General features: G+C 45.4%; 1 protein-coding gene across 1 annotated transcript in view; it reads right to left on the reverse strand.

Moving 5' to 3' along the window:
* The window catches only part of LOC127456739 (regulator of G-protein signaling 6-like), a 123,404-nt gene that overhangs the window by 17,934 nt on the left and 82,439 nt on the right, over positions 1 to 23,031 (reverse strand). The window contains exons 10-14 of the mRNA XM_051725285.1: positions 15,132 to 15,206; positions 14,940 to 15,038; positions 14,778 to 14,839; positions 10,785 to 10,895; positions 1,972 to 2,097 (exon numbers count right to left, since the gene is read on the reverse strand). Coding sequence (XP_051581245.1) covers positions 1,972 to 2,097; positions 10,785 to 10,895; positions 14,778 to 14,839; positions 14,940 to 15,038; positions 15,132 to 15,206 — 473 coding nt within the window. The remainder of the gene's footprint in view (positions 1 to 1,971; positions 2,098 to 10,784; positions 10,896 to 14,777; positions 14,840 to 14,939; positions 15,039 to 15,131; positions 15,207 to 23,031) is intronic.

Raw genomic sequence — 23,031 nt, forward strand, 5'->3', positions numbered from 1 at the left:
TCTGTACACCAACTTTCATTGATATAAAAGCAAGTTCCACCGCCTCTCGTTTTCCCCGTTAACTTTGTGATGCGATCCACTCTGAACAGCTGAAAGCCCGGCAGATGTAACATGCTGTCCGGAATGGCTTCACTCAGCCAGATTTCTGTGAAGCACAAGGCAGCAGAGGTTGAAAAGTCCTTGTTTGTGCGGGTGAGGAGATGTAGTTCGTCCGTTTTGTTAGAAAGAGAGCGGAGATTCGCTAAGTGAATACTCGGCAGTGCTGTTCGAAATCCGCGCCAACAGAGTTTGACCAGCGCATTGGCTCATCTTCCTTGCCTCCATCTCCTGAACAACAAAGCTGCGCCTTCAACTAAAATATCTAGCAAAACGTCTGAATATTCAAAAACTGGGAAAAGATTGTCTGGTACATGCTGTCGAATGTTCAGCAGTTCGTCTCTGGTAAAACTGACTGAAAAAAGATTACTAAACACAGGACAAACAAACAAAAACAACAAAAGAACTGAGGAGCTCCACACAAAGGCAGCCATCCGCGGCGCCATCGTGATGATCATTCACTTGCATTGTTTAGAGGAGGCAGCCTGAAATGAAATCCTAAAAGTCTTAAATTCTGTTTTGATGAAGAAAGAAACTCAGATACATCTTGGATGGCCTGAGGGTGAGTAAATTATCAGCCAATTTCCATTTTTGGGTGAACTATTCCTTTAAGTATTAAAGTTTGTCTCTTTGGATTTACCACCAAAATTTAACATGCACAGAACGACACATGTGTTCATCTCCCGCGGATGCACTGAATGTGCAATGATGTGAAAAATGTTAGCATTTGTCTGACGCAAGCATGCGGATGCATTACAAGAGATATATAGAATGTGAGCTTCTCTTAAGGGGATTTATTTGGGCAAAAGCAGATATGAAAAATGCTTAATATCATTATAATTGCAATCGCGAGCCTGCAAAGATGCAAATTATACGTCATCAGATACGGCTCACTTTCGCGATTTTCACGAGTTCACATGAACCACACCTCCAGGCCACCTTTTCAAGCGGACACAGGTGTGGTTCATGGGTGCACATCCGAGTTAGGAAAACAGCCTTCACATCATCCAAACGAACCGAAATTTGATGTCATTCAAACCCGGGTGTGCACCAAAACTGCTACTGTGAAAGCACCCTTTGTTTTTTATTTCTATTTTAACTTAAATTTGTCCCTTCAGTTAAGTTCTCATTAATTCTTGTTAGAATTAGTTTAGCTTTTGTTTTTTCAGTGTTTTCAAGTTTCAGTTTAGTTTCAGTTTGACAGTTTTAGGCCATGACCACATTTATACGTTTACACCTTTCATCCACACTGGAATGGCATTTTCCTCTACTAAAAACTGAGGGTTTTTAAAATGCTCTCCATTACTGCATAATTTGGAAAATGATGATGTTAGTAAATGGAAAAAGGAGTCTTCAAACAAAAACAAATTAATGTGAATGCAGCCTTAGTTTTAGGACTGCCAACATTAAAGGGTTTCATTTTCATTTAAATATGTTTACTGGTGTTAAATTTCTCTGGACTGTATCCTTATCTAGTGGCATTTTCATGATTAATAAAGGCAGGTTATAAAGGTTTCAAAATGTATAATATACTTTGTATCAAAACCTAAAACTAAAAAAATTATTATTATTATTTTTTGTGATCATTTTTAATATATTTTAGCTAGTTTTGAAGTCTCGAAAATGTATTTACGTTTAGTTTTAGTTAATTATTTAGTTTTGATTCTTATTTCAGTTAGCGAAGATGTTTTTATTTAGTTTTCGTTTTTGTTAATAATAATATTTTTTAAATTAATTTTTACTTCAGTTGACAAAAGTGTTTATCTTTTTGTTTTAGATTTTGATAACAATAATAACAATGGTGGAGATAAAAGGAGGACAGAAGAACATGGTAATGATGAGAAGGAAGAGGATGAGGAAGGCTCTTGGTCTCACAGGAGGTTCTCAGAGCTGAATTCAGACTCCAAGAATTTAAGGAACTGCTCACGGCCCACTGGATCCTTTAAAGCCTCATCCAATGAGAAAGCCCACTTCTTTACTCGCTGTTGACTCGGGTCCTTACTGAGACAGATGGAGGGAGAAAGAGAGAGAGTATTTTATTTATTTAATTTGCATTGTTCTTATTATATTTATTCTTATTGCAATATTTTCTGTCAGTAGCTACTGCTTTGACAACACGGATGTACCACTATTTGTCAAATTAATAAAACAAAATGAAGCTGAAAAGGGATAGAGCGAGAACACATCTAATAATATCTTGTACCCCTACATAACTTCAATCAAACTCTTTGAGAAATTAACAACAATGTTTGTCACCACAGAAATGATAATTATTTTAAAAAGTCTACTTCCTACAAAAGTTAATTTAATAAAATAATTAAGGCACATTAGTCATCAAGCTTAAACATCAGGAGATCCTCATTTTTGCTTAATTTAGTGGCAAGTCATATTGTCATAAGTCATTTTGCTGAACATTATTTTCCCCAGCTAAGTGAGCACTTGTATTTTACTCCTTGAATAAACTGAAACAGACTACATTTTTTTTCTAATATATATATATATATATATATATATATGTATGTATCTATATATATATATATATATATATATATATATATATATATATATATATATATATATATATATCAATACACCTATAGGGCATAGAAAGAACGGCAGAAAAGAACCATCAACTCACTGATTAAAAGCTATCGCAAACAGATAGGTTTTAAGTTTTGATTTAAAATTGGATATAGTCGAGGCGGTTCTAATACTCACAGGAAGACTGTTCCAGAGTTTTGGAGCTGCTACTGAAAAGGCTCGGTCCCCTATATATAAACTCAGCAAAAAAAGAAACGTCCCTTTTTCAGGACACTGTATTTTAAAGATTATTTTGTAAAAATATAAATATGTTTACAGATCTTTATTGTAAAGGGTTTAAACAATGTTTACCATGCTTGTTCAATGACCATAAACATTTAATGAACATGCACCTGTGGAACAGTCGTTAAGACACTAACAGCTTACAGACGGTAGGCAATTAAAGTCACAGTTATAAAAACTAAGGACACTAAAGAGACCTTTCTACTGACTCTGAAAAACACCAAAAGAAAGATGCCCAGGGTCCCTGCTTATCTGCGTGAACGTGCATTAGGCATGCTGCATGGAGGCATGAGGAATGCAGATGTGGCCAGGGCAATAAATTGCAAAGTCTGTACTGTGAGACGCCTAAGACAGCGCTACAGGGAGACAGGAAGGACAGCTGATCATCCTTGCAGAGGCAGACCACATGTAACAACACCTGCACAGGATCGGTACATCCGAGTTACACCAGGAACGTACAATCCCTCCATCAGTGCTCAGACTGTCCGCAATAGGCTGAGAGAGGCTGGACTGAGGGCTTGTAGGCCTGTTGTAAGGCAGGTCCTTACCAGACATCACCGGCAACAACGTCACCTATGGTCACAAACCCACCTTCGCTGGACCAGACAGGACTGGCAAAAAGTGCTCTTCACTGACAAGTCATGGTTTTGTCTCACCAGGGGTTATGGTCGGACTCGCATTTATCGTCGAAGGAATGAGCGTTACACCAAGGCCTGTAGTCTGGAGCAGGATCGATTTGGAGGTGGAGGGTCTGTCATGGTCTGGGGTGGTGTGTCACAGCATCATTGGAGTTTTTTTGTCATTGCAGACAGTCTCAACCCTGTGTGTTACAGGGAAGACATCCTCTTCCCTCATGTGGTACCCTTCCTGCAGGCTCATCCTGACATGACCCTCCAGCATGACAATGCCACCAGCCATACTGCTTGTTCTGTGCATGATTTCCTGCAAGATAGGAATGTCAGTGTTCTGCCATGGCCAGTGAAGAGCCCGGATCTCAATCCCATTGAGCACGTCTGGGACCTGTTGGATCGGAGGGTGAGGGCTGGGGCCATTCCCCCCAGAAATGTCCGGGAACTTGCAAGTGCCTTGGTGGAAGAGTGGGGTAACATCTCACAGCAAGAACTGGCAAATCTGGTGCAGTCCATGAGGAGGAGATGCACTGCAGTACTTAATACACCTGGTGGCCACACCAGATACTGACTGTTACTTTTGATTTTGACCCCCCCTTTGTTCAAGGACACATTATTCCATTTCTGTTAGTCACATGTCTGTGAAACTTGTTCAGTTTATGTCTTAGATGTTGAATCTTTTAATGTTCATACAAATATTTACACATGTTAAGTTTGCTGAAAATAAAAGCAGTTGAAAATGAGAGGACGTTTCTTTTTTTTTTTGCTGAGTTTATATATATATATATATACAGACACACACACACACCCTGGCGGCCAAAAGTTTGGAATAATGTACAGATTTTGCTGTTTCGGAAGGAAACTTTAATTCACCAAAGTGGCATTCAACTGATCACAAAGTATAGTCAGGATTACTGATGTAAAAAACAGCACCATCACTATTTGAATAAAGTCATTTTTTATCAAATCTAGACAGGCCCCATTTCCAGCAGCCATCACTCCAACACCTTATCCTTGAGTAATCATGCTAAGTTGGTACTAGAAAATCACTTGCCATTATATCAAACACAGCTGAAAGCTATTTGGTTTGTTAAATGAAGCTTAACATTGTCTTTGTGTTTGTTTTTGAGTTGCTATAGTATGCAATAGACTGGCATGTCTTAAGGTCAATATTTGGTTAAAAATGGCAAAAAGAAACAACTTTCTCTAGAAACTCATCAGCCAATCATTGTTTTGAGGAATGAAGGCTATATAATGCTTGGAATTGCCAGAAAACTGAAGATTTCATACAAAGGTGTTAAAAGCAGTTATAAAGACTCTCTCATAAGCATAGCAGAAATGAAAACGTCATAGTTACTTTCGTAACCTCCGTTCCCTGATGGAGGGAATGAGACATTGTGTCGGTGTAGTGACACTAGGGGTCACTCTTGGGAGCCCCAAACACCTCTGCTTTTTTGAAAAAAGGCCAATGAATTGACGAGTGGAATTTGCATGCAACTCCCCCGGACATACGGGTATAAAAGGAGCTGGTATGCAACCACTCATTCAGGTTTTGTGCTAAGGAGCCGAAACCAGGTCCCAGCCATTTCAGCGGGTAGTTCAGCGATGTGGCAAGAGGGACACAACGTCTCGTTCCCTCCATCAGGAAATGGAGGTTACGAAAGTAACCATGACTTTCCCTATCTGTCACTCACTCGACGTTGTGTCGATGTAATGACACTAGGGGTCCCTATACAAAACGCCACAACTATCTGAACTGTGTTACGTGAACTGGCGGTGTGTGACGGCAGACCACTGTGTGCCTTGTAGCCAGTGCACCAGGCCCTCACATAACCTCCCCCAACACTCTTATGAGCGTCGAACAGTCCATCAGCAACAAGTCGACTGCCCAACTATAGGGACAAGCTAGCCCAGCCGAGGCCTCTTTCCCTCTCTTTTCTCCCCAAAAAGAGTGGAATTTGTTAACTGACTGGGAGCCATAAGTGTCTGCATCGGGGGGTGTCCCTCCCAAGGGGAAGACACCGCAGAGACCACACCCTGCCCAAAAGGGGGGGGGGTATTTTGAGTGGAATACATCACATGGTCTTACCGAGTCTTGTCGGAAGTATGTCATGTGGAGAGGTCCCATGGTAGGTCCTACCCGAAGGGGGATGAGTTTCTACAGAGCATGGCGACTGGGGGCAGATGGGCCTCTGCCCAAGGGAGACGCAGTTTGCCAACAGGGAAACGATTTTGCGGAAGATATCACATGGGGTCGCCTTCGGGGAAACAGCACATGTGGAGCACCTACCTCAGTACAGGGGCTCATTAGCGTACATACTGGGCCAGTCAGCGAGTTTCTCCATAAACTCAACTGCCAGAGGGCTAAGGAGGAAAGTCATCCAGGGATCACAGTCTGTGAACACGACTGGGAGTCAGAAGCACACATCTTCACCTCAAGGGAGGGGAAAGGCGCTATGCGCAAGCGGTACACCCGGCCAGCTGTCCTGTAACTTACCTGCTCATGCCTGCCAATACACGGGACGAGACCGGCTCAACCCGTAGATTGTAGAACCTCGCAAAGGTGTTGGGTGTTGCCCAGCCTCCTGCTCTGCAGATGTCTGCCAAAGAGGCGCCACTGGCCAGGGCCCAGGAGGCTGCCACACTTCTGGTAGAGTGGGCTCATAACCCCGCAGGGGGTGGCACGTCCTGAGCCTGATATGCCATCGCGATGGCGTCAATGACCCAGTGGGCGATCCTCTGTTTGGAGACAGTGCTTCCTTTCCGCTGTCCACCAAAGCAGACAAAGAGCTGCTCAGAGCTTCTAAGGCTCCATATAGATGCATAAAGCTCGCACCGGACACAGCAACGCCAAGGCTGAGTCTGCCTCTTCCTGGGGCAGCGCTTGCAGGTTCACCACCTGATCCCTAAAAGGGGTTGTGAGAACCTTTGGCACATAGCCCGGTCGGGGTCTCAGGACCACGTGAGAGTAACCTGGACCAAACTCCAGTCACGATTCGCTGACAGAGAACGCTTGCAGGTCCCCTACCCTTTTGATGGAAGTGAGCGCAGTCAGGAGGGCAGTCTTCAAAGAGAGTGCCTTAAGCTCAGCTGACTCCAAGGGCTCAAAGGGAGCTCCCTGTAGACCCCGAAGGACTACAGAGAGGTCCCATGAGGGGACAAGGCGCAGTCTGGAGGGATTCAACCTCCTAGCACCTCTCAGGAACCTGATGATCAAGTCGTGCTTCCCCAAGTACTTACCATCTACTGCATCGTGATGAGCCAAAATAGCAGCTACATACACCTTCATGGTGGAAGGGGACAGACGCCCCTCCAGCCTCTCCTGCAGGAAGGAAAGCACCGATCCGACTGCGCATCTCTGGGGGTCTTCGCATCGGGAAGAACACCACTTAGCGAACAGAAACCATTTCAAGGCGTACAGGCACCTTGTAGAGGGAGCCCTAGCCTGAGTGATCGTGTCTACCACTGTGGGTGGTAGGCCACTTTGGTCTTCTGCGTCCCGTCCAGGGGCCAGACGTGGAGATTCCAGAGGTCTGGTCGTGGGTGCCAGATGTTGCCCCGTCCCTGAGAAAGAAGGTTCTTCCTCAGGGGAATTCGTTGGGGGGGGTGCTGTCGCAAGGAGCGTGAGATCTGAGAACCATGTCTGGGTGGGCCAGTAGTTTGCTACTAGGATGACCTGCTCCTTGTCCTCCCTGACCTTGCACAGGGTCTGTGCAAGTAGGCTCACTGGGGGAAACACATATTTGCTTAGTCCAGGGGGCCAGCTGTGTGCCAGCGCATCTATATCGAGGGGTGCCTCGGTCAGGGCATACCAAAGTGGGCAGTGGGAGGAATCCCAGGAAGCAAACAGGTCTACCTGTGCTCGACCGAATCGACTCCAAATCAGCTGAACCACCTGAAGGTGGAGTCTCCACTCTCCCCTGAGGGTAACCTGACGTGACAGCACGTCCGCTGCGGTGTTGAGGTCGCCCGGGATGTGAGTGACTTGTAGCGACTTGAGGTGCTGCTGACTCCAGAGGAGGACACGGCGGGTGAGTTGTGACATGCAACGGGAGCGTAGACCACCTTGATGGTTGATGTATGCTACCATCGCTGTGTTGTCCGTCCGGACCAACACGTGCTTGCCCTGGATCAACAGCCGGAACCTCCGCAGGGCGAGCAATACTGCCAACAACTCTAGGCAGTTGTTGTGCCAACGCAGCCGCGGGCCAGTCCAGGAGCCGGCGGCTGTGTGCCCGTTGCATCCGGCACCCCAGCCTGTCTTGGAGGTGTCTGTTGTAACCACGACGCACCTGGAGACCTACTCTAGGGGAACCCCTGCCCGTAGCAATGCAAGGTCGGTCCAAAGGCTGAAAAGGCGGCGACAAATCGGCGTGATGGTCATGCGATGTGTCCCGTGGCGCCATGCCCATCACAGGACTTTAGTCTGAAGCGGTCTCATATGCATCAACCCGAGCGGTGTGGCCGCCGCTCAGGATGCCATATGCCCCAGGAGCCTCTGAAAAAGTTTCAGTGGAACCGCTGTCCTCCATCTGAACACCTTCAGACAGTTCAGCACTGACTGCGTGCTCTCATTCGTGAGGCACGCTGTCATCGAGACTGAGTCCAACTCCAAACTGAGAAAAGAGATGCTTTGAACCCACCGCCTTTCTTTGGTATGATGAAGTAAGGGCTGTAGAACCCTTTCTTCATCTCGGCTGGAGGAACAGGCTCTGTTGTGCCATTGCGCAGAAGGGTAGCGATCTCTGCACGCAAGGTAGCGGCATTCTTGCCCTTCACCAAGGTGAAGCGGATGCCGCTGAACCTGGGCGGGCGCCTGGTGAACTGAATCACGTAGCTGAGTCGGACAATCTGGGTCAGCCATCGCTACGGGTTGGAAAGCGCGAGCCATGCACCCAAACTCCGGGTGAGGGGGACCAAGGGAATGATCACGTCCGACGTACTGGCGGGTGGGGCCTCACGGCAGGGTGGGGTGGAGCTCAAGGTGCCACGTCGAGGGGACTCGAGCCCCGTGGCCGTGCTGAGTTCAGGGACATTGAAGCACTTACCTGGCTCCTGCCACCCACCATAAGATTGGCCGAGGAGAGGGGAGGTGGAATCTCGTCCCCGTAGTCCACTGGAACCAATCTTGTGTGGGCGTGTTTTGCCACAGCTGGGCGCACAGGGGTGGGGGGGGTCCACCGCTGGATCACCATACCTGCCAAAATGGGACGGTGGTCGTGACGACGGCCGTGCGCACCGGATATGTGACCTGGCCCTCCACCGGGGGAAGTGGGTCTCCTCGCCCCTGGGTCGCCCATCTCGGGGGCGCTTCGAAGCCTTCCTCGGGTTCTTAGCGGCCGGCCGTGAGACGGGTGGCGTCTGCTTCCTGCGGATGGCTCCACGCCAGAGCTGGGCCATGGGGGCGGGCTGCGGCTGAGCCGGTGTTGTTGCTGCAGGAGGAAACCCTTGGCGACGAGCAGACAGGGTGCGGGGTCTTAAGCTGCGCCGGGGCAGAATATGTTGTAAGGCCTCCATCTGCTTCTTCACTGCCGAGAACTGCTGGGAAAAGTTCTCAACGGTGTCGCCAAACAGGCCAACCTGGGAAATGGGGGCGTCAAGGAACCGTGCCTTATCTGCCTCTCCCATCTCGACCAAGTTGAGCCAAAGTTGGCGCTCCTGGACCACCAGAGTGGACATCGCCTGCCCGAGAGACCGCGCCGTGACCTTCATCACCCGGAGAGCGAGGTCGGTCGCCGAGCTGCAGTTCCTGCATCAATCCCGGGTCAGAACTACCCTCATGCAGTTCTTTTAATGCCTTGGCTTGGTGTACTTGCAGGAGAGCCATGGCATGCAGGGTGGAGGCGGCTTGTCCAGCGGCACCGCAGGCCACAGTCGTCAGGGATGACGTAAACCTACAGGCCCTGGACAGGAGCTTTGGGCGCTCACGCCAAGTGGCGGCGCTCTGTGGACACAAGTGCACCGCGAGCGCCTTATCCACCTGGGGATCACCAAATACCCCCTGGCCGCTCCACCATAGAGGGTAGTGAGAGAGGGGGAGCTGAAAGACTGGGACCGGGCAGTAAAAGGTGCCTCTCATGATCTTGTCAGCTCCTCATGCACTTCTGGGAAGAACGGGGGAGGGGCATGGCCAATCGTCGAGCCGCGAGGGTTCAGGGGAGAGTGGAGGGTTCCACTCTAGCCCGACGCTTGCAGCCGCCCGGGAAAGCATGTCCGTCATTTCCGCGTCGGCGTGAGACTGGGCGACCGTTCCCGAAGGAGGAAGCCCAGCTGAAGCCTCTGCGTCAGACTGGATGAGCCCGCTCTCCAATGCTGCGCTCAATAACTCGTTGTCTTCCAGAGCTCCGAACGAGAAGTCGAACTCGCGCTGAGACGAGCCGGTGGTCTCATGCAAGAGCCCGATCGGGGCAAGTGAGCATGCTAGGGAATGGGAGGTCCGTGGGGGGATACCCGGCGGAGGTGGTCCCATTGATGTCCCCAAATCGCCCCCAGTGCTAACCGACGCAGCCTCAAACCCATAGGTAGAAGGACCGGTGCGGGGAGCCGCTGGGGTGGCCATGACTGCAACGTTGCCATGGTCATGTTCTCGCAATGAGGACATGACTCATCCACGAACGATGTCTCTGCGTGGGCAGTGCCCAGACACGTAAGGCAGCGATCGTGGCCGTCAGAAGCGGAAAGATAACGACTGCAACCAGGAATAACACACAAATGAAAAGCCATCTTTAAAAAATGTGTGTGCTGCTCTTTTTGTGAATTAAAATATACTCTTTTAGAATATACTCTATTGTTTTCACTCTACCGAAGTGCCCAGGGGCGTTCTCTGCACTCCACGGGTGCAGAGGGGGAGAAGCCACTGAAATGCGCCGTAAATCCAGCAGTTTTGAGGTGCATCTTTGGAGGGAATTGAATTCAGTCCACTGAATACAACCACTCAGCTCCGAAGAGAAAATCTGAATGAGTGGTTGCATACCAGCTCCTTTTATATCCGTATGTCCAGGGGAGTGGCATGCAAATTCCACTCGCCAATCCTCATTGGCCTTTTTTCAAAAAAGCAGAGGTGTTTGGGGCTCCCAAGTGTGACCCCTATTGTCACTACATCGACACAACGTCGAGTGAGTGACAGATAGGGAACCCCTGTTTATCCTTCTCCCTTTCATCTAATGAAACCTAAGAATTCCAAGAGGGCTGGTGGAGAGGCAGAAGATAGAAATCTAAAAAGCAAGGTTTTCATACCTATCCTCTAGCTCCCAGAAAGTGATGTCATCGCCGATCCAGGGATTGGATGGCTCTGGTACTGACACGAAGGGGTCGTAGTCAAGATATTGCTCTGTGTAGGTCATCAACCTGCAAGACAAAGTTTTAAAACAATGTTAATAATTCATACTAATGTAAAACAGGCAGGTGGTAACACTTACAATAACTTTATTAATCACATAAATAAACATACAGTGCCTTGCGAAAGTATTCATCCCTCTTGGTGTTTTTCCTGTTTTGTTGTATTACAACCTGGAATTAAAATAGATTTTTATTTGGATTTTAGGTAATGGACCTAACAAAATAGTCCAAATTGTTGAAGTGGAATGAAAAAAATAAATAAATACCTTGTTAAAAAAAATTAATAATAATTAAAAACTGAAAAGTTGTGAGTGCATATGTGTTCAGCCTCTTTGCTATGACACCCCTAAATAAGATCTGGTCCTACCAATAAACTTCAGAAGTCACATAATTAGTTGATTAAGGTCCACCTGTGTGCGATCAAAGAGTCACATGATCTGTCACATGATGTCAGTATAAATACACCTGTTCTGAAAGGCCCCTGAGTCTGCAACACCACTAAGCAAGCAGCAGGAAGACCAAGGAGCTCTCCGAACAAGTCAGAGACAAAGTTGTGGAGAAGTATAGATCATGGGTGGGTTATAAAAAAAATATCCTAAACTTTGAACATCCCACAGAGCACCATTAAATCCATTATAGCAAAATGGAAAGAAAATGGCACCACTACAAACCTGACAAGAGAAGGCCGCCCACCAAAACTCACAGACTCACAAGGAGGGCATAAATCAGAGATTCAACAAAGACACTAAAGAACAATGAAGGAGCTGCAAAGATCCACAGTGGAGATGGAAGTATCTGTCCACAGGACCACTTTAAGCCATACACTCCAAAAAGTGGGGCTTTATGGAAGAATGGCCAGAAAAAAGACATTGCTTAAAAAAAAATTTAGAAAACTTTTGGAGTTCGCCAAATAGCATGTGGCAGACTCCCCAAACACATAGAAGAAGGATCTCTGGTCAGATGATACTAAAATTTAACTTTTTGGCCATCATGGGAAATGCTATGTTTGGCACAAACCCAACACTTCTCATCACCCCAAGAACACCACTCCCAGAGTGAAGCATGGTGGTGGCAGCTTCATGCTGTGGGGATGCTTTTCATCGGCAAGGACAGGGAAACTGGTCAGGATTGAAGGAAAGACGGATGACTCTAAATACAGGGCAATTCTTGCAGAAAACCTGTTTCAGTCTGCCAGAGATTTGAGACTGGGACAGAGGTTTACCTTCCAGCAGGACAAAAACATACTGCTAAAGCTATACTGGAGTGGTTTAAAGGGAAACATTTAAATGTCTTGGAATGACCTATTCAAAACCCAGACCTCAATCCAATTGAGAATCTGTGGCATGGCATGAAGATTGCTGTACACCAACACAACTCATCAAACTTGAAGGAGCTGAAGCAGTTTTGCCCCAAAGAATGGGCAAAAATCCCAGTGGCTAGATGTGCTAAGCTAATAGATACATAACCCCAAGACACTTGCAGCTATAATTGCAGCAAAAGGTTGCTCTACTCAAGATTTCTGTTTTTTTGTCTTAATTATTGTTTGTCACAAAATATTTTGCACCTTCAAAATGGTAGGCATGTTGTGTATATCAAATGGTACAAACCCCCCCCAAAAATCCATTTTAATTCCAGGTTGTAATGCAACAAAACAGGAAAAACACCAAGGGGGGTAAATACTTTCGCAAGGCACTGTAATTATGCTACATAATGATTATTATTAGACAAATTTATGGTTCTAAAATGTGATGCCATTTTATAAACAATAAGCCATAGGAGACCATGCATTATATTAATTTCACCATTTACTTTTATTTGCATCTTTTTTCTATACAATGAAAAGGCTGTCATGCTACCAAACTTCTTTTGTGTTAATGGAGGAAAGAAAGTTAGGTTTGGAACAACGTGAGGGTGAGTAAATGATGATGGAATTTTAATTTTGGGGTGAACTATCTCTTTAAATGAACACAGTCAAGATTTTCTGCCTTATAGTGTGCTAAGATCACTTCTGGGATTTAAATCCCACTGGATAAAAAGCAGGGGAAATTATGCTTGCAAAATCACAGACTGATGTGCTGTGAAGTGATAACTGTGTGAGTACTGAGTCTCTGAGCTATGTACTAACACTTAAGAGTACAGTTGAACTCAGTTGAATTCACCTCCATGCAGAACTTTATGTAACATATATAATTGTATTGATTGAGACTGAGTTGAAAGCACTTTTACACCGCACAAATACATAAAAAAAAATCTGTGCATTCTTAAAGGGATAGTTCACCCAAAAATGAAAATTCTCTCATCACTTACTCACCCTCATGCCATCCCAGATGTGTATGACTTTCTTTCTTCTGCAGAACACAAAGATTTTTAGAAGAATATCTCATCTCTGTTGGTCCTTACAATTCAAGTGAATGGTGACCAGAAATTTGAAGGTCCAAAAAGCACATCAAGTCAGCATAAAAGTAATCCATATGACTCCAGCTGTTTCATCCATCCCTTCAAAAGCGATATGATGGGTGTGGGTGAGAAACATATCAATATGTAAAGAATTAGCTCACCCAAAATGATAATTCTCTCAAGATTGACACACATTTAAGCCATCCCAGATGTGTATGACTTTCCTTCTTCAACAGAACAGAAATGAAGATTTTTATAAGCACATTTCAGCTCTATGTCCATACAATGAGAGGGTGGGTGCCATCAGGCTGCTGGCTATTTGACGGTCCAAAAGGCATATTTAGGCAGCATAATAAAAGTAATCCACATGACTCCAGTTGATCAGTTCATGTCTTCTGAAGCAAACCGATCAGTTGGTGTAAGAAACAAATTGATAATTAAAACGTGTTTAACTTTAAATTGTTGCTTCCGGTCAGCGCTGGATCGCTGTTTAAAATGACCTAACTCTTGCATGACGTTCGTTCCTCTGTTGCATAAAAAGCGTGCACTTCCGCCTTATGTGATCGTGCCATTGCATTTACGTCACATGACAGCAACGTGATACGTGGACTGCTGGCAGGAAGCATTTTTTTTTTTAAGTTAATAAAGTTTTAATTATTGATTTATCGATTTTTACATGTCATTTGGATTATTTTAATGCTGCCTAAATATGCCTTTTGGACCATCAAACAGCCAGCAGCCTGATGGTACCTGTTTACTTGCATTGCATGGACAAACAGAGATGAAATGTGCTTATAAAAATCTTCCCTTTGGTTCTGCTGAAAAAGGCAAGTCATACACATCTGGACGATTTTCATTTTTGGGTGAACTAATCCTTTAAGACCTTTTCACATTCTTTCAAATTTTGAAAGTGAAAGTAAAAGTGGAGATTTACGGGTAAAAAAAAAAAAAGGACATATATATATATATATTGATCTGTTTATCACCCACACCTTTCATATCGCTTCTGAAGGTATAGATTAAAAAAACTGAAGTCTTACGGATTACTTTTATTGTGATAAGAGAATTTTCATTTTTGGGTGAATTATCCCTTTAACATCCAAAATATCCTTAAAACAAAATAAATGTACTTGAGAAGCAAAATTGTATAAGATATTATGATTTGTTCTCAAAAGCTTAAATTAAGTATTTTACACCATTGGTAAATGTTTTTTTCTTGTTTTAAGCATAATCCTCACTAATTGTTTTCATACATGTAAGATTTATGTAAAAAAAAAATAATGGGGTAAAGAAATATACTTAATTCAAGATATATTCTCTGAAAAAGTCTTAATATCTCTTGCATTTTGCTTTTCAAGTAAATGTATATTTTTTTAAAGATGTTACCATATACTGTATATTTATTGGAAAACAAGGCAAACATATTTTTTTATAGTGTAGCTCTGTTGCCTTTCAATTTTTAATTCTATTGACAGAAAAAGAATGAAGACTTACGTCTCAGCTACTTTGGACATTTTCATACAGTGTCGATCCAACTGAGTGTTTAAGAAGAGAATCTGAAAGAGACAGAGTATCGTTACTAACTGTATTTCCCCTTGAACATGTGAGTGATCCGTGCTAAGATATAGCAACTTTCAAAGCCTTTCTTGCACACACTTCTTTCTCTACGCCCTCTTTGGTGTCCTTGTTGCTCTGTTGTAAGGGTGTGTGTACAGGACTCTGCGTCTGTGTGTCATCCACTACACCATACACTGACTGTGAGGCAGTGAGAGAGAGAGATGGGTCACAAATACAATGCGAGACACTGTCTGATGCATATATATATGCACATTAATACAGCATCAGCACCTTTTTCACTCTTTGAGGATTCTTCAGGCGGCGACACTTCCTGATGTCCATCTCTGTGGTGCTGACACACCCTGGCTGTGGATCACATGAATACTCGTTTAAATTAGCTCATAAGATACAGTTACTACTATGTTCCTATCAAATCTACTGTATAATGGTCAATGTAGGTTTAGCAGTTATGAAATTATAATATTTATGACTGTCAATCCATTAAAATATAATGCAATTAATCGTAATATTTTTATTCTTAACACATTAACGGACTCAGTTCCCTTTTTAGAGGAAAGAAAACAATAAAATGTGAAATTATTGGTTTTGGTAATTTGTGCAGACTGCACCTTTATATATACTGTTTGCGTATATAAAACGACACGGGACAGAGGTAGATTTCAGCAGAAGTGCTCTTTACTTATCTCACTTTTGTTGAGGTTTGATGACAAAATGGTGCAGCAATCTATTTTTGCACTAGGGGTTGCACAGACTAGTCGACTACAACTGAAGTAGTTGACACCGTCAGCCTGAAGACGACTAGTCGGTCAACACGTGATTTATAAAATGCATCAATAGGAAATTCAGCAGGTGTGAAACCTGGTGGCTCTGCAATGAAAAGGCGCAGTTGCTCAAATATAGGTTGTGATGTTCTGTGAGATTCACATTAAAAGATGCACAAACAGAATGCACTTCAGAACTGGTGTTTGTTTACTGTGTCACTCTGCTCAACAATGCAATGCGTCAACGTTTCAACAATCTAATGGTGTGTTCAAGTCCTCCTGGGAAGTTCTCAATTACAAGGTTGGAAAACATAAATATGATGTGATGTGTGTTCCAGTGATTTTTGTCAGAAAGAACCGACCCATTTTGCAATGTCATATTTCTTCCTTTTTTTTACTTACTAGTGATGGCAGGAAGCTTTTTATGCACCAATGCCACAAAATGTAGAGCAAACCCCATTAGGTTTTAGGTTACATTAGGTGTGTAATTAATGCTTTATCTATAATAATTCTAGTGTAGTCACATATAATGATGGCAAATTAAGTTCTGCTCCATTCCTCCTGACTGCCAGAGGCGGTGCTAAGCACTAGTGGATACTTGCAGCACCAGCCAGATAGGTCGAGAAAATCTAACAACAAAAACACATCGTGACGCAGACCGAGCTGCAAGGATATAAAGCCTCTTTCGCTTTCTCGCTATTTGATAGTCGTCGTTGTCTTCTCCGCGCTGTCCAGTGCAGCTTAATTGAGTAGCGAGGATTCGCCCTCTCAAGCTGTGACAGCGCGCTCTACACCATTATCTGGATGGATTTTTTCATCTTTCATCATAAGTGAATGTATATTATTTTATATTGATTCTTAGTGTTGGCGATACCCTGTGCTTCACAGTACTATCCGGTGGCTGGTGTCTGACTGGCACTTGGGTAACGATTTCTCCGAATGCCTACAATAATTTTTTTATTTATCTTCTGTTACATAGTTACTATCGTGCAGAGCTTTATCGTGGTGCCACGCAGTGCTATCTGATGGCCAGTTGATTCCTTCACGTGTTGTTCTGGGTGTTTTTTGTCACGATTCAACAATCTTCGGTTCTATCCGAAGATTATATTTCACGGCTCAATTCTCTAGGCTCGCTTATTATCAGCTGTTTTGATTCCCTACGGTCCTAACCGAGGGCGTGTATTATTTGACTGAATCATGGCTCACGGCTCCCTTGTCACTGGCTTTCCACTGAGTTGTAAACTGTGTCCGAATACGCTTCTTCCCGATGATGGACACAATCGCTGCCCATCGTGTTTAGGAACTAAGCATTTAAGAGAGGCTTTGAAGGATCCGTGTTTGCACTAGTATGCTGCCAATATCAGAGAGGCAGCTTCGCCTCGCTGAGTTGGATCGTTGTTCACCTGTTAGACTTGCACAACATGATTCAGTCTCGCAGCGCACTCAAAAGAGCCGTACATCAGCAGCAGCTGGTGCTCCGCCGGCGAAAAAGAAACCTGTGCCACAAACTGACAATTCTGAGCATTTGCTGTCAAAGACTGTCGCTAATCTCTTATCAGAAATGGCAGAGATGAAGCATCTTCTTCAAGCTCTCAAACCCCCAGTATCGGCTGTGTCCACTGGGAACACACCAGTGGACGAGGCGATTTCCAAACTCCACATAATACAACACATGCTCTTTCCTTGAGTGCCTCCAATTCGCATTTTCATGATGGAGAATTGGTTCATGCCGCTTTGCATCCTCCCTCTCAGGAGATTTTCTCCAGTCTGTCTGTTGCAGGTGGCATGAGCGGGGGTTCTGTTCATTCTTCAGATGATACTTTGTCAGTACTACAGATGCCGTTGGTATGTTTGGGCCTGGACAAAACACCTGTTCAACCTGCTCAGGCCAATGTGTTTTTCAGGCAATCCTCAGATACAAACATGTTTACCATGCCACCGTGTAAGGACTTCGTGTCAGTGTTTTCGAGTGCTCTTACAGGTTCCAATGTTCCTAGAAGGAGATCGAAGACGGCCCGTACCCTAGCTTCAATGGCTGAGACCGATTTCATAGGGGTGGGGCGGGCTCCAGAGATTGAACATCCAGTGGCAGCCTAGGTGATATCACCCAATGAAGCATTAAGAGGCAATGTATGCTGTCCAAGCGCACATTGTGGATGTGCTGATACTCTTTTAAAGAAGGCATACGAGTCAGTAGCCTATATAACTCGAGCAGAGAATACTATCTGCCAGCTGCTTATTGCCTGCAACACCTCGTTGGGGTCGTCAAATGTAGACTCTTCTGTGCCTCAATTTCTACAGACGGCTTTGTTGGCCATGGGTCATGTGACTCGTGAGCTGGGTACACTCTCAGCAACCCTTCTTTCCCTGAGGGAACTGCCAATTGTACCAGGACATCTGTTTGGCCCCAATGTCTCTGAGTTATTGGACAAGAGAATGAAGCTGTCAGAAGCTTCCCATCAACTGACTTCGGTCCCAAGGGCACCTACTTTTAGGATGCCGCCTACCCGATACCAGAGCAGTGATTTCGTCACCACACTGCTTCCCAAACCTTTTTTTGGTTGTTTGTTTCCAGTGCAGTCCATAACCTTTATTGGAATGACACTGGATTCTCTTGCGATGTCTGCCACATTGTCACACGCTCGGACAGACAGTAGTCGTCATCTACTCACTCGATTCCGACTGGGGGCAAAACTTCCTTATGGTGTCCTTCTACAGCTAATGGGGATGCTGGCTGCTGCCACCTCAGTGGTTACATTAAGTTTGCACAACCTCAGGCCCCTACAGAGGCAAGACATCGTCATCGTATAATTTTTATCTCTCCTTCTTGTGTCCGTGCGCTGAAACCTTGGAATCGGTTGCCGTTTTTGATAGCCGGGGTGTCCCCGGGGGTTGTTCCTTCTTGTTGGGAAGTAATAACAACTCATGCTTGACTTACAGGATCGGGAGCAACATGGAACCAGAGGAAAATTGGTGGTCGTTGGTCGTCAACAGAGGTCTTGGAGCATATCAACATTCTCGAACTGAAGGCAGTTTATCTAGCACTACAACATATCTTACCAGTCCTTTTAGGCCACCATATGCTTGTCTGATCCGACAACACATCGACAGTTTTTCATCTGAATCATTAGGGCGACATCAGGTCTCTCGAGTCTTTACAGCTAACACACAGGATCCTCATATGCTACAGAGACATTACACAGAATATCCCTTTGCAAGCACAGGGTACTTCTAGTGGCACCTCGATGGCTGGCCAGGCTATGGTTTCCTCTACTTCTGAGTCTACTAGAGGGTGAAACATGGCAGCTTCCCACCAGGAGGGATCTTCTCTCCCAGATGAATGGGCGTGTTTGGCACCTGGATCCGGTTCATCTTCAGCTTTGGGTTTGGCCACTGGGCCCAATCCACTATTAGGGGATTGTGAGCCGGCAGTAGTCCATACCATTGATAATGCCAGAGCTACTTCAACGCAACAGCTTTATGCTGCTCGTTGGAGAATATTCTCTTCATGGTGTGGGGATCAGGGATTTGATCCTGTCCACTGTACTTTGCCAAAGGTCTTGTGCTTCTTGCAACACCTATTGGATGACAACAAAGCTGCTTCTATTTTAAATGTGTATGTTGCTGCCATATCTGCACATCACGCCCCAGTTGGTGGTTCCTCTTTGGGGTCTCATAGCCTTGTTTGCAATTTTCTGAAGGGAGTAAGGCATTTAAAGCTGATTCATGTGAACCCTTTTCCTGTGTGGGACTTGCCACTTGTGCTAGAATTCCTTAGTGCACCACCATTCGAACCACTGGGTGGTGTAGATCTTAAGTGGATATCTTTGAAAGCAGTGTTTCTGCTGGCTGTTGCTTCCACTAAACGTGTTGGTGAGCTCCATGTGCTCTCTGTGAATGAGTTGTGCTTGCGCTGGTTGACAGAGGATTCAGGGGTCATTCTTCATCCTAATCCGACCTTTCTTCCAAAAGTCCTTTTGCCGCAATTTGTGAATCAGTCCATTAATCAGGCTGCTTTTCAGCTGCCCTCATCTCAATCTGATACTGATGTAAGGGCTTATCTCCTGTTTCCTGTATGTGCTTTAAGGATTTATGTCAATTCTACTGCTTCATTCAGGCAGAAAGGATCAGTTATTTGTCCATCATGGTGGTGTGCGTAAGGGTGCGCCTTTGTCCAAATAAAGACTGTTGTGATGGATTGTGGATGTGATCAAATTGGCATATGATAAGTCTCAACAACCCTTACCGGAGGGTGTCACTTGCCATTAAACCAGGCTGTCTCTTCATCTTGGGCTGCTTTTTGGGGAGTATCATTGGCAGATGTCTGTGCGGCTGCTACCTGGTCTTCTCCATGCACCTTTGCACGGTTCTACAAAGTTTAATGTGGCTGCTTCCCATGCTGTGAGCTCTGCAGTTCTTCTGGAGTGACCTTGATTATTTCAGGTGGGTGACGCTCCTCATGACTGTGTTGGTATGTGCTCTCTACTAGTGCTTAGCACTGCCTCTGACAGTCAGGAGGAATGAAACAGAACGCTAGTTACATATGTAACTGCAGCTCTGTGAATTCCGGATGACCGCCAGAGTTCCTTGACATTCGAAATGCGCGAGAAAGCATTCTGAGGCTGGGCACCGAGCTGCTGCGGTTTATATCCTTGCAGCTTGGTCTGCGTCGCGACGTGACTCTGTTGTTATATTTTCTCGACCAATCTGGCTAGGGCTTCGATTATCCACTAGTACTTAGCACCACCTCTGGTGGTCTTCCGGAATTCTCAGAACCACAGTTGCATACTTAACTAGCATTTTGTTGCAAATGCTTGTCGCTGCATAAGCCAGATAAATGAGTATTATTTTCTGGCAAGTTTTATCGTTATTCTTCATTAAGAGTACAAAGAATGCATACAAACTAAACTGCACAGTCAAAATCTGTAAACTACTGAATAATTACCAATAACAATTTGCTTCTGTCATAATTCTAAAATCAACATGCCCCCAACTTGGAAAGTCTGGGCTCAAAGAAAACCCTGAGTTTCCCCACTCGCAATTACGACTGCGGTAGCGTTCTTGTAGTAAATACAATAATTCCGACATGACTTGAACACACCATTATGCATATCTGTATTGCTCCTTGCTCCAAGCCTTCCACGGCTCCTTGCTCCAAGTCTTCCAAGACCCCTATCTCCAAAGTAATTCCTCTTCATTCCCATACATTTCCCATAAATACATTTTCGGGGGGGGGCTCACCGTCTCCAAGCTCCGGTGGTCGATTCCCCGACGCAGTCTGCAATAGCGACCACAGAGGTGACATTTGGTGCTGGTATTTATGGCGGGAACCCCGGGCCACAACCAGTGCCCATGCCTGCCACGGTTAACAAGCCAGTGCCCATGCCTGCCACGGTTAACGATCCAGTGCCCTTGCCTGCCATGGTTAACGAGCCAGTGCCCATGCCTCCACGGTAAACGAGCCAGTGCCCTTGCCTGCCATGGTTAATGAGCCAGTAGCCTCGACCATTCCTGTAATAACGCTCCCAGCTGTCCGGAAAAGGAGGAGAAGGAAAGGGACACCTTCTCCACAGTCTCTGCCCATGTTCATGACCATGTAGGTCGTTCCCCAGTCTCTGCCCATGTTCACAACCATGGAGGTCGTTCCACAGTAACTGGCAGTGCTCACGACCGCAGAGGTCGATCCCCAGTCTCTACCTGTGCTCTCGACCACGGGAGTCTGTTCCCAGTCATCCATGGTTCTTAGTCCCGAGCCTTCCATGGCTCTTAGTTCCGAGCCTTCCTCGGCCTCGTCCCTCGAGCCTCTCACGACTCCGCCTTCCATGGCTTCGCCCCTCGAGCCTCTCACGACTCCGCCTTCCATGGCTTCGCCCCTCGAGCCTCTCATGGCTCCGCCTTCCATAGCTTCGCACCTCGAGCCTCTCACAGCTCCGCCTTACATGGCTTTGCCCCTCAAGCCTCTCTCAGCTCCGCCTTCCATGGCTTCGCCCCTCGATGCTCCCACGGCCCCACCTCCCTTGGCCCTGCCCCTCTCCCGGCTCTGCCTACCTTTGTTGAGCCTCCCTCGGCTCCGCCTGCCTTTGTTGAGCCTTCCACGGCTCAGCCCTCAGAGTCTTCCACGGCTCCGCCCTCACCTCCTGCAACTCCACCTCCTGACCCAGTCTCTGCCCTGTGGCTGCCTCCCAGGCCTCCTGACACAGTCCCTGCCCTGTGGCCGCCTCCCAGGCCCCCTGACCTGGTCCCTGTCCTGTGACCACCTCCCAGGCCTCCTGACCCTGTTCCTGCCCTGAGGCTGCTTCCCAGGCCTCCTGACCCTGTTCCTGCTCTGCTCACCTCCCTGGCCTCCTGATCATCCCCAGACTCCTCCTAGGCCACAGGATCATCTGCCAATCCCTCCTGGACTCCATGGTCTCCTTCCTGGACCCTCCCCAGTCACCTGTTTCCTCCTGCCCTCCTCCACCTTGTAAAGGGGGAGTGGAGGGGGGGTAATGTCACAGTCACCATTGTTCCTAGGACTCTTATTTTGAAGTGATTTTCGTCCTCTGTCACCCTCATCACTGCCATCTGTTCCCCATCATCCTCATCTGTTCTCGATTCTATCATCAGCCCTTTTGTGTAGAAATACCCTCTAGTTTAGTTCCAACATTGTCAGTTCTTGTTCGTTGTTAGTTGTGGCATAGTTTGTGTTAACCCCAATGACTGTCTTGTCTTGTAGAAGTCATCGTCTTCTGTGTATCCTCATCTTCTTGTCATTGTCTATTAAAGTATAGCTGCACTTTGATCCCGCTCTCTCGCCTCATCCATACAACACGTGACACACCTATCATATTGCTTCTGTAGGGCTTTACTGGTTGTTTAGATCAGTGTTACTATCAGAAATAATTGGTAATTATTTCTGTAGTTATTAATTCATATTTAAATTAATCAATTGAATCTAACTCATTAAAACCTCATATGGGGCTCCAGTAAATGTAGTGTGCTACGTTTAGGAGCAAGTTTGGTTATTAGCAATAATTAATAATTATCAAAGATAATTATTATTAAAATCAATAGAACATTGATGAGAATCAATGTTAGCTTTTTTAATCCTTTAAATCGACAAATATCAAAGAAAATCATTAATTGTTAACATCGATGAAACATTAATTAAAATTAACACTAGCTTATTGATCATTCAAATTCAACAATCATCAAATATTAGATTGTTTTCTTAGGAAAATCGACATCCGAAGAATATCGATTTTCCGGAAAAAAAAACAATGAATGAAGGTTTGAATCCGAGCACTGACATCCCGTCAGCATGACACAGGCGTATGCAAAACAAACCAAAACACTTCTCTTTGTAATATAAACAAAGTTTATTTACGCAGTAATATCAATTAATAATTAATACAATGCAGTCAATAAAC

Source organism: Myxocyprinus asiaticus, chromosome 19, assembly GCF_019703515.2.
Source record: "Myxocyprinus asiaticus isolate MX2 ecotype Aquarium Trade chromosome 19, UBuf_Myxa_2, whole genome shotgun sequence".
Classification (NCBI taxonomy): Eukaryota; Metazoa; Chordata; class Actinopteri; order Cypriniformes; family Catostomidae; genus Myxocyprinus; species Myxocyprinus asiaticus.